General features: G+C 39.4%; 1 protein-coding gene across 4 annotated transcripts in view; it reads left to right on the forward strand.

The window, feature by feature from the left end:
- Window positions 1-9566: 9566 nt before the first annotated feature.
- The window catches only part of C1GALT1 (core 1 synthase, glycoprotein-N-acetylgalactosamine 3-beta-galactosyltransferase 1), a 36472-nt gene continuing 31852 nt past the window's right edge, over window positions 9567-14186 (forward strand). The window contains exon 1 of one of the 4 annotated variants that reach the window (XM_080818889.1): window positions 9567-9761. In XM_080818889.1, coding sequence (XP_080675015.1) covers window positions 9755-9761 — 7 coding nt within the window. In that variant the 5' untranslated portion in view covers window positions 9567-9754. Of the gene's footprint in view, window positions 9762-10201; window positions 10327-14186 lie in introns of those variants that run through there. The other 3 variants (XM_080818892.1, XM_080818891.1, XM_080818890.1) reach the window with 3 other exon arrangements.

Raw genomic sequence — 14186 nt, forward strand, 5'->3', positions numbered from 1 at the left:
AAAAATTGAAAGCTAAGAAAAACAAAGCTCTCTGACTTACTTTGCTGGGATTATTTGGGAGAAAAACATGTTCTGGAACCCTTTACTATTTCTGCAGTTTGGTTTTATATATTTATACTCTTTAATTTGTCCCTTAATTTTTGTGAAAACATCACTCTATTTCAGCCATGGTATGAGAATAAGAAAAAGAGTTTGTGTCTATATCTGGATTACAGAGAAAAGGGGAACATATCCATGAGGTGCAGATAAGATGCAAGAAAGGGAAATTAAAGTGAGCAATCTTCAAGAATGAGGTGAAACTGTAGGAAGAAAGACTCCAGAAAGGCATATACTGCTATATATTTTTTTCTCTTTTCCCTCCTGGAGAGATTTATTTCCTGAAGAAGATGAATATTTATAAGCATCTACTGTGTGCCAGGCACAGTACTACGTGCTTTCATGTGTTATATCACTAAAAATGATCCTGTTCGGAAAAATACTATTGCCATTTTTGCAATGAGAAAAACTGAGGCTCAGAGATAATAGTTAGGTTTCCCAAGATCACATAGTATGTGAGGGAGCTGGGGAAAGAGTGTAGCATGGGTTTAGGGTCAGAAACAATTGAGTTAGTCATCCATCAGCGAGTGAATGGATACACAAATTGTGGTATATCCTTAAAATGGAACACTACTCAGCAATAACAAGAATGAATTTTGATGAACAAAATAACATGGTTTAATTTCAACATAATTATACTGAGTGAAAAAAAGCCAGATTTAAAAAAAAGCACATATTGTGTGATTCCATTTATAGAACACTAGAAAATGCAAACTAATCTACAGTGACAGAAATCAGGTCAGTGGTTGCTTAGATATGGGAAGAGATTGGGAGTGGCAGGAGAAAACTTTGGATGGGGATTGACAGATATTTTCAATATCTTGATTGTGGTTGTGTTTACGTATGTCAAAATATCATATCATACATCTTACATACATCTTATTGCATGTCAATTATACCTTAATAAAGCATTAAAAAAAAAAAGACTGGAGTAGAATCCCTTTACTGTTTACAAGAGCTTAATCTCTGAGACTAGTTTCTTTATTAGTTGGTAATGCCTCCTCAGAAAGTTAATGTGAAGATGAAAATAAATCAGTGAGGAAAGTGTTTAATATAGTGCCTAATACAATAGTAACCAAGAAGCAGAAGTTATCTAAGTCCTAGACTCTGAGTTCTTCCTTCTGAGAGCTTTTTCCATTTCAGTTAATAATGCTAGTCATTGTTATCTTTATTTATAGCTATAATTCAAGCACATCGATCTTAATCCAAAGCACAAGATCTTTCCACTAAACCACACCAAACCATGACAAATTTTATGATTTGAGTTCAGGAACATCATCTCCTGATGGGGGACCAGGCCAGAATCTTCTGCAAAAAAGCTGTTTTGTCTTAGAGCCAATAGTTTGTCCAAGTTGTTGCTACTGTACTCTTCAGTCCCAGAATTTTTCTTTAGTTCCTTTTTATAATTCTATTTCTTTATTGATATTCTAATTTTGTTCACACATCATTTTCCTCATTTCCTTTAGTTCTTTGTCCATTTTCTTTTTCTATTGGTTCTTGGAGCATATTTAAGACAGTTGTTTTAAGATCTGTCTAGTAACTTCAATGTCTGCACTTCCTCACAAACGGTTTCATTCCTTTGAATGAGCTATTCTTTCTTGTTTCTTTGTATGTCTTGTAATTTTTTTTTTTGTTAGAACTGACATTTGACTATTATAATGTAACTGGAAGTCAGAATCTTCCTCTTTCATAGGGTTCACTATTTTTTCATTGTCGAAGGCTGCAGCAATCTGTTGATTTAATGCCCTTCCCAAACTATGATTACAGACTGTATTCCTTGTCACATGTGGTCACTGAAGTCTCTGTTCCTCAGCTTGTGTTTAGCAAGGGTTGTGACAGTAGTATCCTTGAATTCTAGGAACCTCCCAGTCCTTGCAAATTCACTCTGAGCCAGGGCCCTCCTTGAACTTGCTAGTTTTCACTGTACCAAGAGATGAGCCCAAGATGAAAGCATAGGGTCTTCTTGAGTGTTTGAGTATGTGTCTTGCCTGGAGTATGCATATGGCTTTCTAAACTCCCCCATTTACAGAATTGTTTTTGAATGTCTTAACTTCCCAAAGAAACTCTACCCAACTTTTGTCTTGGGCAGTCTGTTGTACATTTCAGCTACAATATCTGCCTCAGGTGTTTGAGGATTGTTAATTCAGCTTGCAGAATTTTCAAGCTTTTTCACCTGAGTTCTGAGTTAGACAAAACAGGGCGGACATCTTGCATCAGAGGCTGCCCCATGTTAGTCTGCTTGGGTTACCATATCAAAATATCACAGCCTGGATGGCTTAGACACCAGAAATTTATTTCTCATAGCTCTGGAGGATGGAAAGTCCAAAACCAAGGCACCAACCAATTCACTTTCAGATGAGGATTCTTCCTGGTTTGCAGACAGCTGCCTTCTTACTGTGTCCTCACATGATAAAGAGAATGAGCTTTGGTGTCTATTCTTATATGGGAACTACCTCTACTAGATGAGGGTCTTATCCTTGTGGCCTCATTTAACTTTTATCACCTCTTTATAAGCCCTACAATTACACTGGGGGTTAAGGCCTGAACATATGAATTTTGGGAGACACAATTATCTATAGCACCCATAGACAGATTAGAACAGAGATCACAGTAATCTCTGAAAAAGGTTAGTTTGCTCCCTTCAGAACCAGGGAAACAACAGCACAGTGGGAAAATGGGCAGCTGCAATTTTGGATTGCCTCACTTTAAGACTCTGCCTCTTTATAACTATAGTGGCCTTATGACCACTGCCTTAAGACAGGTGCTCCTTTAGACTACTGACATTGTAAGACTATCCCCACTCAGGGAAAAGGCTACGAAAAGACAAGTAAAATGACCACAAATACTTTGTACTCTTTTGAGGTATATTTTTCTTGATTTAGTGTTCAGTTAGTTGCTATAAACTTTGAACTGTTTTCTAGAGTTCTCATAAGATTGGTTCTGTTTCTGCTTGTTTTTTGATGTTTCTGTGGGAGAGTGAGATCTTGGAACTTCCCACTCTCGCCATTATGCTCTTCTTATTCAAAAGACTGTAATTTTTGCATATTTTTCATAAGCCTTATGTTACTCTTCAGACCAAAGCTTTCACAATGCTTTTTACTTCTTATAAATCAAAAGAACTATTTAGATCTCCCTTAAATGATATTTATTAGAAATGTGTTTTAAAGAGTGGAAAAATTAGCCATTTAAGCTAACAACAAACAAAGTGTAACTTAATAGGAGAATACAGTGTAGGGACCCATAGAACCCAAGAGTAGGCAGGCCACTTGCAGTATGGGGCCATAGAAAATCTGTGCAAAGCCAGAAAGTGACTCCCTTCCCTTTTTCTCTCTGGGAGGACCACAGCTTGAGGTCACTACTCTTCTCAAAGAGACTGCTTCATTTCTCTTTCTCTCTACAGGGTAGAGTCCCCTTCCCCTTATCTTGGCCTTACATATCTGGGGTTATAAGCCCATGTATGGGTTATAGTTTCAGTGTTCAACAGAAAGAAACAGACTGCTCTCCCCATTCCAAATTCCCAGAATAGGGAATCTGATAGAGTTCTCTGAGGATCAAAGTCTATCCAATCAGCTATGACCAAAACGTGGGAAGTGTCCTCATATGAACAGTACTCTGGAGACTCAACCTGTAGATGAGAATTGGAGGAAAAGTGATGAAGAGGGTGCTTCTCAATGGATTATGGCCAGAAACCCAAACAAGTATCTACCACAATCCATTTTTAGATATGCATACATTTAAATACAACTTAAAAGGAGTGAGAAAAAAAAGATGTCACAATATGCAGCTTAGATTTGTAAGTCAGTTAGTTCTGTAGAACAAAAGAAGTAGCATACACATTTATAATTTACTGCTTAGGGATTTTAAACTAAACCTAGCTTCACCTATTCTATTTAAAACAAACGCTTTCTCCTCTTGTTGAGCCATGAGGGAAAACAATTAAGGAATATTTTGATTCATATTCCAGGAAACTAGAGAAACTCGGGGTAAGTAATCCCAGAGAGCCCAATCTCGTAAGTTGAGAATCTTTCTCTAGATGACACAAGGTCCTCAGTGCAACCATGTCAGTCTCTGCTTTCAAGCTAATATGTTGTGAGTCATGCTGAGTCCTCTTCCCTTGAGGTTAAAAGTATTTCCTAAACTTTCTTTTTTTTTTTTTCCTTATCTTCTCCTTTCCTCTCTTCCCTACCTTTATCCCCTTTACATGTCAGTCAACTTAGAAAAATAACATTAGCATTTACAACTGTCTCATAATCTGGGTAGATTTTGTGAAGATGCAGCTGCAAGGAATAAAAACTCTTTGGAAACGCCCTTTTAGTTTCTGTAGGATGAAAAAACTTTATCTTGGCAGGTATTTTCAATACGGAATGAGAAGCCCTGCTGAAAAGCACATCATCACCAGAAAAGAATGCTCTTTTTTTCTCTAGAGTTTTTCTTCTTCCTATTCAAGTAAGTAAAGATGGTAGGAAGTAGGGGTCATCTACAATGACAAATACCTGATGTTTAGTTAAGTCAGTAGTTTCAACTGATGTGGAGTCATACTGGATACCAGAAAGCAAGAAAGAACAATACAATAAAACCAGGGAATTTGGATAATTCATCCACTACATAATCAGGGTTTGAATCCTACACCAAGGCTCTATCTTGCTCATCCTCACCTATTTACCTCTGAGGTCATCCATACCACCAAACTGTGCATTGTCAATAATTGCATAATCTCTGGTATTCCACTATATAAAGACTTCCCTGTGTGCCCAAGTCTTCCTCTCTGAAAGAGAAAGACATATATTCTATCACGTATTTTCTTGCTGTTGAGTGCAATTTTGCTTTAGGATAAACTCTTAGGCTCAGACCAAATTATTGGTTAAATGTATGTTTATTACTAAGTATGCTTAACTACCACTGTTACCACAAAGAGGGGCACACACCCAACTGCAATTACAAATTAATTCATGGAAAGGAAAAGGAGGCAGTCATAATTATGTATTCTTTTTAAAGTGCAATAAATTTTCAACAGGCTAATAAAATAAGATCTGACATATCATAACCTACTATCCTGCCATACTCTTAAATCTTAACTGCTCACTGTGAATGATGCTAATATTTTACGAAGGTACACAGTAAAATCAGTAATAAGTTATCATCTCTTGAAAGAAAACGCTTCATGGTGTACACTCTTAAAATATTTAACACTTAATTTCTTAAAAATAAAATAGATCTCATGAGCCTAATGTAATTAAAAGAATGTTCATGCTTTTCAATTACACTATCACATATAATCTGATTAACCACCTTTTGAGGCAGGTTGGAATTATTTTCCTCAATTTACAGATAGGGAAATTGAGATTTAGAAGGTTTAGATAACTTGCCATGGGCCACTCAGCTCATCAGTGACAAAACAGGGAGCACTATCCAGGTCTCAAGGGTTCCACTGCTGTATTCATTATATGTTTCCTCCAGGATTGTCAGTGTTCAGATCTCAGTAAGAGTCACAATTGATTTCTCTATGATCACATTAGAAAACCCTTATATAATACAGGGGTCAGGGAGCAAAGATAATTCCAGCACTTTATGCTACCCTTTAAAGTGAAAAAATATATATTCTACTTCACTTACTTATTTGTTCATTCAAACAAGAAATCATTAAACACCTACATATGTACCAGCCATTGTGCTAAGCTCTATTATACCCAGCTGTGTTAGTTATCTTTGCTGCATGACAAATTATCCCAAAATTTAAACATAAAACTGCAAACATGTATTCTCTTACAGTTTCTGTGGGCCAGGAATTTGGGAGTAGCTTAATGGGATGGTTCTGGCTCAAGATCTCTCCTAAAGTCAATAAGGATGTTGATGAGGGAGGTAGTCATCTGAAGGCTTGACTAGGACTGGAGCATCTGCTTCCAAGTTCACTCACATGGCTGTCAAGAATCCTTGGTTCCTTACTGGCTGTCGGTGGCAAGTCTTAATTACTCATAATGTGGCCTCTCTATAAAGTTGTCTGAGAGCCCTTATGACTTGAAAACCATCTTTTCCCAGCAAGCAGTCCCAGAGAGAGAAGAAGAAAAAAACTAGCATAGGTTTTCTTTTTTCTTTTTTGGCATATGTTTTATAATCTCCTCTAAGAAGTCACACAAGTCATTTATACATCCTATTCATGAGAACAAGTCACTAAACACAGCCCAAACTCAAGGAGAGAGGAATTAAGCCCCATTGCCACTGACTAAAGGAAAAACCATCAAAGAACTTGTGGACATATTTTAAAATCATTATATCAGTGAATATAATTTAATTTACAGAATTTAATCTAATTATATAAAATGATTTGTTAATATCATTGTAACATTTGGGTATTTAAAGGGAAACTAAGTGTATTAGAGAGGTTTTTTTTGTGGTTGTTGCTTATTTGTTTCCATTTTGTGTCCCCATTTTTATTTCACCCTATTAAAAAATTCTATATACAATGCTGAATAAATGCTGACTTGTCCTATCCTGTTGTATCATTAGGAATTGCATTCACTGCTTATAACAGAAAACCAAATAACAAAACCTTAAATAGGAGGGATTTATTTTCCCTTACATAACAACAAACCCAGAAATGGGTGGTCTAAAGCTAATAAGCTGGCCCTCTAAAGCAATCACAAAGCCTGGCACCTTTGGCTTCCTGCACTGTTAATACATTGTTAATACTTCCTACACTGTTATTATGGCTGAAATATGGCTGCTCCACCTCCAGCATTGTGTCACTGTTCCAGGTGAGGGAAAAAAAAATGGATATAGGCCCAGTGGCTAAAAGGACATTTCTTCCATAAAGCTTTGAGCCTCTCCTAGCAATATCCATTTTCATTTTATTGATTGGTCACACAGCCAGTCATGGCTTACAGAAATCTGGAGAAGCAAATATTTTTAATTAGACACACTGTCATCCTGAAAAAAAATCAGAGTTCTGCTGGTAAGGAAGAAAGGATTTTGGCTTAAACAACTAACAGTGTTGGCCACCCTGCTCCAAGGAGCTTCAACACTGCTCCAACAAGCTTTGACACACGTTACTGAAACACCACACCAGACAGACAAAAGTACTGTTCAAGATTTATCTGTTTCAAATGGGAGAATCTAGTCATTCTGCGTCCCATATATGAAGGATATTTTTCAAAGTAACCACAACTTTCTTTTTTCTAGTTGATAAATTGAAGAATTGGCTGACATTAATGTCACTTCTAAGAATCTGTCCAAGTAGATAATTATACAGTTGTGCAAAGGTATGTGCATAGGGCACTTCATCATAGAGTTGTTTATTATATTAAAAATTTGGGAAAAAACCAAACAGCAAAAGAATACTGGTTAGATAAATGATGGTACATTCATTTATCTTTTAAAAATGATGTCAATCATGATATATTGTTCAGTGAGAAAAGAACTATATACATAATAAAATCCAGTTTATGAAATATTGTATTTATGCCTTTATGTGTTTTTTTATTCTTTATATCTGGAAGAATGTAACACACACTTTAAAAAATGATTACCTGTGGATTATGGGATTTGGGTATTTTTTAAAATTTGTTTGAATAACTATGTACTGTTTTCATGAATATAAAAGTGATTTTCAGGGGCACCTGGGTGGCTCAGTGGGTTAAGCCTCTGCCTTCGGCTCAGGTCATAATCCCAGGGTCCTGGGATCGAGCCCCGCATCGGGCTCTCTGCTCAGCAGGGAGCCTGCTTCTCCCTTCCTATCTGCCTGCCTCTCTGCCTACTTGTGATTTCTCTCTCTGTCAAATAAAAAAATAAATAATCTTTAAAAAAAAAAAAGTGATTTTCAAATACCCAAAATGATGGAAGGGACTTACTTGATCTGGTTTTGTTCATATCAATAGTGTTTCCTGCCAGTAATTACCTGAGAACCTCTATGGCTGAACTTATAATTGGAAGGGTTTCTTATCTTTGCTCAATGGAAAAAGCAAAGTTATTCCTTATTCATTAAAAATTTCAATAAAATTAAAATGAGGTAAGGAATCTTGCATTTTTGTTTGTTTTGTTCTATTTGGAACACTGTGATCTCTGGAAGGGTCTCCTTTTGCTGTTTTGCAGTGGTTGTGGAAAGGAAGGGGATGAGGCTGGGCAATTAACTATACACAAATTGGAGAAGAAAGAAGAGGATACAGGTAAGTATGTAAGGGAGAGAAGTCTGGAGGCATCCGCCAGGAAAAGAGCACTAACCTGAACATCAGGATACTTGCACTTCTAGCTTGGGCCCATCAGCTTATTTTTCTAACCTCAGTTTTCTCATCTGAAAAAATAAAAGGTTTAAGTAAGAATCACTAGATGTGCTTAAATTCTTTTGGAAGATTGTCTTGGATCTATTAACGGCATATCATGGCAAACTATTAGAGCTGAAGCTAAACAAAGGAAAAAGAACAACAATAACATACACACATTGTTCATCATCTCACCCAGGCATGTTAAGTTACTTGCCAACGTTGGACAGGAAATAGGTGGAGGAACCAAGAGGCCAGAGCCCATGCTCCTAAAGGTTATGCTGAAGGGCACTACAGAACTGACAGAGACGGGCTTTAAAAAAAAAAAAAAAAAGGATAGTTTTCTCACCTTCAAGCTAAGGCCTTGTAGATGATTTTAAAGCTAAGAACTTATCCCCACCTCTTGGCTCTGTGGGGTTGCCTCAATGGCTCACAAGCTCCTCCCTCTATCCAAAAACACTTTCTGATTCAAAGTCCTTTAGCCGACTAAAAGGAAGATGAGTTTTGGAAAGCCCTAAGGAAGCTCTTCCTGTTATTGCCTGACAGAAGCGAAGTAATGACAAACGAAACCACGTGTGATACAGAAGGCTTTGTGGTATCACTGTTTCCAACCCTTTCAGGTTCACGTATATGGTTACCCAGCACCCGTCTGCATACCTCATCTTGCTGTATTTCCTTTCATTAAGGCCAGAGAGATACTGACTACAGAGAGTACGGGATGGGGAGGAGAGTGGGGGACAGGAGAAAAAAGAACAGGAAGCAGGGTAGAGGCCAAAAGACTTCTGCAGGCTTAGAGCCTATCCCTCACACAGAGGTCCTCAGGTACCTCTAGCCTCAGTCTCTGTAGTTTCACTGCTTTAGCTTCTCTCAAGGTCCGGAAGCTAATACAAAACCCTACAACAGAATCAGGAAGGTGAAGGCCGACAGCGAGAAGCCGCAAGGGAGCTGCTACTACTGCTGATAGAAGACCCGACTTCCCAGACCCCTTCGCAGAAGGGCGGGGCGTGAGCTTGGTGGCCAATCCCCACGTCCGCACGTCGCCATAGCCCCGCCCCACCCGGCTCCCTCTCGCTCCGCCCTTCCCTGGGGCTGGTGCGGCGGCGGCGACGTCAGCGCTAGGAGACCCCTGGGTGGCGGCTGCGCCGTCGGCGGGCCGCGGCCTGGACACGCTGCGGGGAGGAGCGGAGCGAGCGAGCGAGCGAACGGCGGGCGGGGGGTGGGGGGGAGGGAGCGAGAGCTGGGACCGCCTCAGCCGCCGCCGCCGCCTGGGAATGATCTGGGCGGCAGCGGGCGGCCCCAGCTAGCGGCCGCGAGCCACTTCTGCGGGTACCGGGAGGAGCTAAGGTTGCCGGTCTCGAGTCGTCCCCTCTCCGCCCCCCAGGAGGGGCGAGAGGGAGCCACGGCTGATGTCAGGTACGGCCGGCGGAGGCGCCCTCAGGCTGCGGGTCCAGGGTCTGCGCTCCCCTCGTCCTCACTGCTCGGTGTGTGTGTTGGGGGAGCCTAGAGGGTGGACCCAAACCCGGGCGCCGCCAAACAGGTGTCTCGGGGTCGCTGCCGGGGCTGGGGACTTGCGGGCTCCTGAGGGAGGTGTGGGGGCACTCCTGCTCCCGGCGCCTCTGTGAACTGCCATTGGGGCCGTCTGCCCGTCGGGCCGCTATTTGTTGACGAGTAGCCTCTTCGTGCTGGGTTCTTCCTTTCTGCCCGCGGGTGCTCCTCTCCTCTTCGCTCTCTGCCCGCCGTCGGGCGGCGGTAGTGAGCCGCGGGCTGTGCAGGGTCGTGGCCCGACTGCCCAGAGGTGCAGCCCGCCCGGCCTCCCCTCCCCCCGCGCCGTGTGACCTGTGGGTCAAGCGAGATCCAGGGTTCAGGTGTGGGCACCTTCCGCGAGAAACGCCTGGCTGCGGGGGAACCGAAGTGCCGGGCGAGTGGGCGTCTTTCACAAGTGCCGGGGGACTTCCTTGGGGCTTTCTTGGATCATCAGGTTTGTCTGTGGCTGATTTATTTTTTTTTAAATTTCACTGCCTCTGGCAGAGTAAGCGAGCTAGGTGTATTTGACTCACTTGCTGCGTGGAGGAGGAAAAGAGTTTTTTCTCCTCTCCCAACCCCCTGCCCTCCCACCGCGAGTGTGATGTGAGTAGTAAGTACTGATAAGTTGGCCACAGAGCTTTGAATTTGGAGAAATTGTATACTCTTAAAAGAAGAACGCAGTTCGGGAATGGGGATTTATTCTTCCCTAGCTCTTATTCTCTTACTTTTTAAAATAATAAACAAGGAAGCACCACATGCTCTGGAAAAGTTGATTGGCTTTATAATCTAGTTCCCTAAATTTGTTATAGATATTGTAGTATATCTTTTTAACGCTTTTCAGATTGGAAACGATTATGCTAACCATGAATTGACATCATTATGAATTAAAAAGTTGTAAAGGCAGAACTTTAACGCATTAAAGTGAATAACTAGGCCAATGTGATTGGGACAGAAATATGTTCATTTAGTAAAAGTTAGGCACAAAATATATATATAGCTCGGCCTGGGTGCCAGGAAGAAGCGTTGTGCATGATTTCAACTTGCTTGATTTTGGTGTAGGTTTAGACAGTGGAAACCTGAATTTTTAGGAGATACTTAGACAGCTTTCCATACCCTTAGCAGATAAGTGTCAAGTGAACCTTATGCACATGATGCTTTGTGTTCTAAGTATTTTATATAGTAAACTATACTATTATTTTCCACTAGCCTTAGTATATATTGATGTGCACTTTAAGTGAATATAAAGTTTCAAGTTACCAAACAGTTAACTCTTGTCACCATATGTTAAGTAAAACAGTGATTTAGTAAGGAAAGTATGACTCATTTAAAATTCTTCATAGGAAAAGAGTATGGTTTTTCAGTACTCATGGAGAACTATTAAATATCTCTCAAATTTGCCTGTGATTTGTGTTTTTCTCTATCTTTTTATTTAGGCTTCAGCATTTTAAAAATATTTTGTGGTTACTACTCATTGAAGGATAGATACGGTTTTTCTTAAATATGCTTTTTCTGGCTTAGGTTACACGAGTCTGTATTTCTGAGGAAATGTAATATCCAGAAATTCTTAGAATTTTGCCACAAATTTATTTAGTAGTACATACAATGGAATAATTTTCACCCAGTCATAGAAATAAAAACTGTGTCATTTAGACATATGCAGTTTACTATTTGTATATTGATTTGTGCCAAGATAAAAATTACATCTTACAGCTTATAAACCTTGTAAACCATGGTAATTTAAAATAGGGTGTCTGATGAAATTATTGATTGGAGTTCTTGTGACATTGCAGCTGTAAGCAAACCAAATGGAAAAGGGAGAACTTGATGAAATTAATTTCAGATTCATTTAAAATTTTAAGCTTCCCAATACAACCATGTTACTTTTAGAAGATTTGTTGAAATTTATAAAGACACTACTGTACAAACTGTAACAAGATGGAAAGAAAAGTACAAAAATTTTTTTACCCAAATTTTTTAGGATTAAGGTAATTACTTTAAAAGAAGGAAGAAAGAGAAAGAATTGTTCTCTAAAAGAGAAGATAGCATTTTATCTTAAATCTAAATGTATATCTAATGTGTACTTAAATTTTCACTTTGCAACTAATTCAAATAGCCAAGGGGAAAATATATACAAAAATGTATATAATGTGTGAAAATGAGAAGTATCCCTTGAAGAAAAAAAATAATAAATTGATATTTGTGAAATAGGGAAGCATGTAAGAAGATAGGAGAAACAAACAAAAAAAACCCCACAAAAATACTGAATAAACTATCTAAAACCTATAGTATGAGCTGCCTTGCACATTGAAGGCAGAGAAAGGCAAATTAAGTTGGGAGCTTCTGAAATGGGAAACCTGATTAGTTTACAACTAAAGCTGTATGTTAAAACATTTAAACTGGTGGAAATTAGATAATAGGCAGAATTTGAAATTATGTGTGGCTTGGTGTAGTCATTTGCATTCTTGGTCCTTCTATTGGTTTCCTAGGGCTGCCATAACAAAGTGTAGCAAACTGGGTAATTTAAAACAACAGAACTTTATCATCTCAGTTCTGGAGGCTGGAATTCTGAAATCAAGGTGTTGGCAGGGCTGTGGTCTCTAAGTTCTAGGGGAGAATCTGTTCATGTCTCTTAGCTTCTTGTGTCACTGGCAGTCCTTGATATTCCTTGACTTGGAGCTTTATCATTCCAGTCTGCTTCTTTCTGTGTCTCCTCCTATGGCATTCTCCCTTTTTTATAAGGATGCCAGTCATATTGGATTAGGGTCCACCCTGATGACTTCATCTTAACTTGATTACATCTGCAAAGACTCTATTTCCAAATAAGATCCCATTTCTAGGTACTGGGGTTAGGACTTCAACCTCAGCCTTTTGGCGAGGGATACAACTTAACCCATCACAACCATATAGTTTTTAGCACATATGGCAGGCCAAATCAGGGTGTGTGGTAGGAACAAAGAAGGGGTCATCTAAATTTATTTGTCATTTACTTACCTCAGTGCTTAGAACCAGGTTGCAGAGAGAAAACAAATAGGCAGACAAAAATCTCTGTCCTAGAGGAGCTTATGTTCTAAAGCACTGGTTCTCAAAATGTTGTCCCTGGATATGTAGCATCAGCATCATCTGGGAACTTGTTAGCAATCCAAGCCTCTTGATTCAGAAACTATTTTAACAAAACTTTTTTTTTTTATTTTAACAAAACTTTTAAGTGATTCTGATGCAGACTCGGGTTTAAGAACCAATGAACAAGATGGAGAAGAGAGACAATAAACAAGATGAAGAAGTAAAATAGGTAATATATTAGATGTTAATAGGTAGTAAGAATAGGGTGGGTAAGAATAGGGTGACCAGAGAAGACCCCCTGAGAAATAAAGGCCTAAAGAAGTTGGGGAGTAAGTCATGTGAGTATGTAGGTGAGTTGTGTTCCCAACAGAGAACAGCAGATGCACAGACCCTCATGTTTGAGGAACAGCAAGGAATCCAGAAGACACAGCAAGGGAAACAGTAATAGGTTCAGTTTATGAAATTTCTGTTTGTTCCTTTTTGACCTATAAAAACCAAATACTAGGAGAAGAGATCAGAAAAAGAAGAGATAGGATTGCAGACCATTGAGGTTCATCTTAAGGTTTTTGCTTTGTTTCTGAGGTTGGGAAGACATTGGAAGATTTTGAGCATATGAGTGATACAGTCTTTTTTAAAAGATCACTGGTGAAATGGGTAAAAATGGTTTGAAGAAAGAAGGATGCAAAGGGAAAAGTTGATTAGGAGTCAGTTAAAGTAGTTGAGGGAGGGAGAGGAGAAGGGAGAAAAGGAGGTGACTTGGACTAGGATGGTAGCAATGGAGAGGTTAGAAGAGAGGAATGAGATCAAAAGCATATGAGATGATAGTGAAAAATAAGGTTACCCCATTGCCTGCCTCAAAGAGGTTTACAATTAATCTTTATATATTCTTCCTGAGATATTTTATGTATATATGATAAACCCGGTTTTAACAGTTTAGTAGAGCACTTCTTAACTGGAGCTGATTTTGACCCTTAGGGGACATTTGGCAATGTCTCGAGACATTTTTGGTTGTCACAGTTGGTGGTGGGGGTGGGGGGTGGATACTGTTGGCATCTAGTGAGTAGAGGCCACAAATGCTACTAAGCATCTTATGGTGAACAGGACAGCCAATCACAAGAGAGAATCATCCAGCTCAAGAGGTCATTGGCTTAATGGGAATTACAGAGGTTGAGGCATAGATGGTGGAGAAAAGATAGTGTTATATAGACAGAGAACACAGGAATAGAAGAGCCTCAGCAGTGGGATGTTTAGTGA

This window comes from Martes martes (genome assembly GCF_963455335.1).
Source record: "Martes martes genome assembly, chromosome: 11".
NCBI classification, from domain to species: Eukaryota; Metazoa; Chordata; class Mammalia; order Carnivora; family Mustelidae; genus Martes; species Martes martes.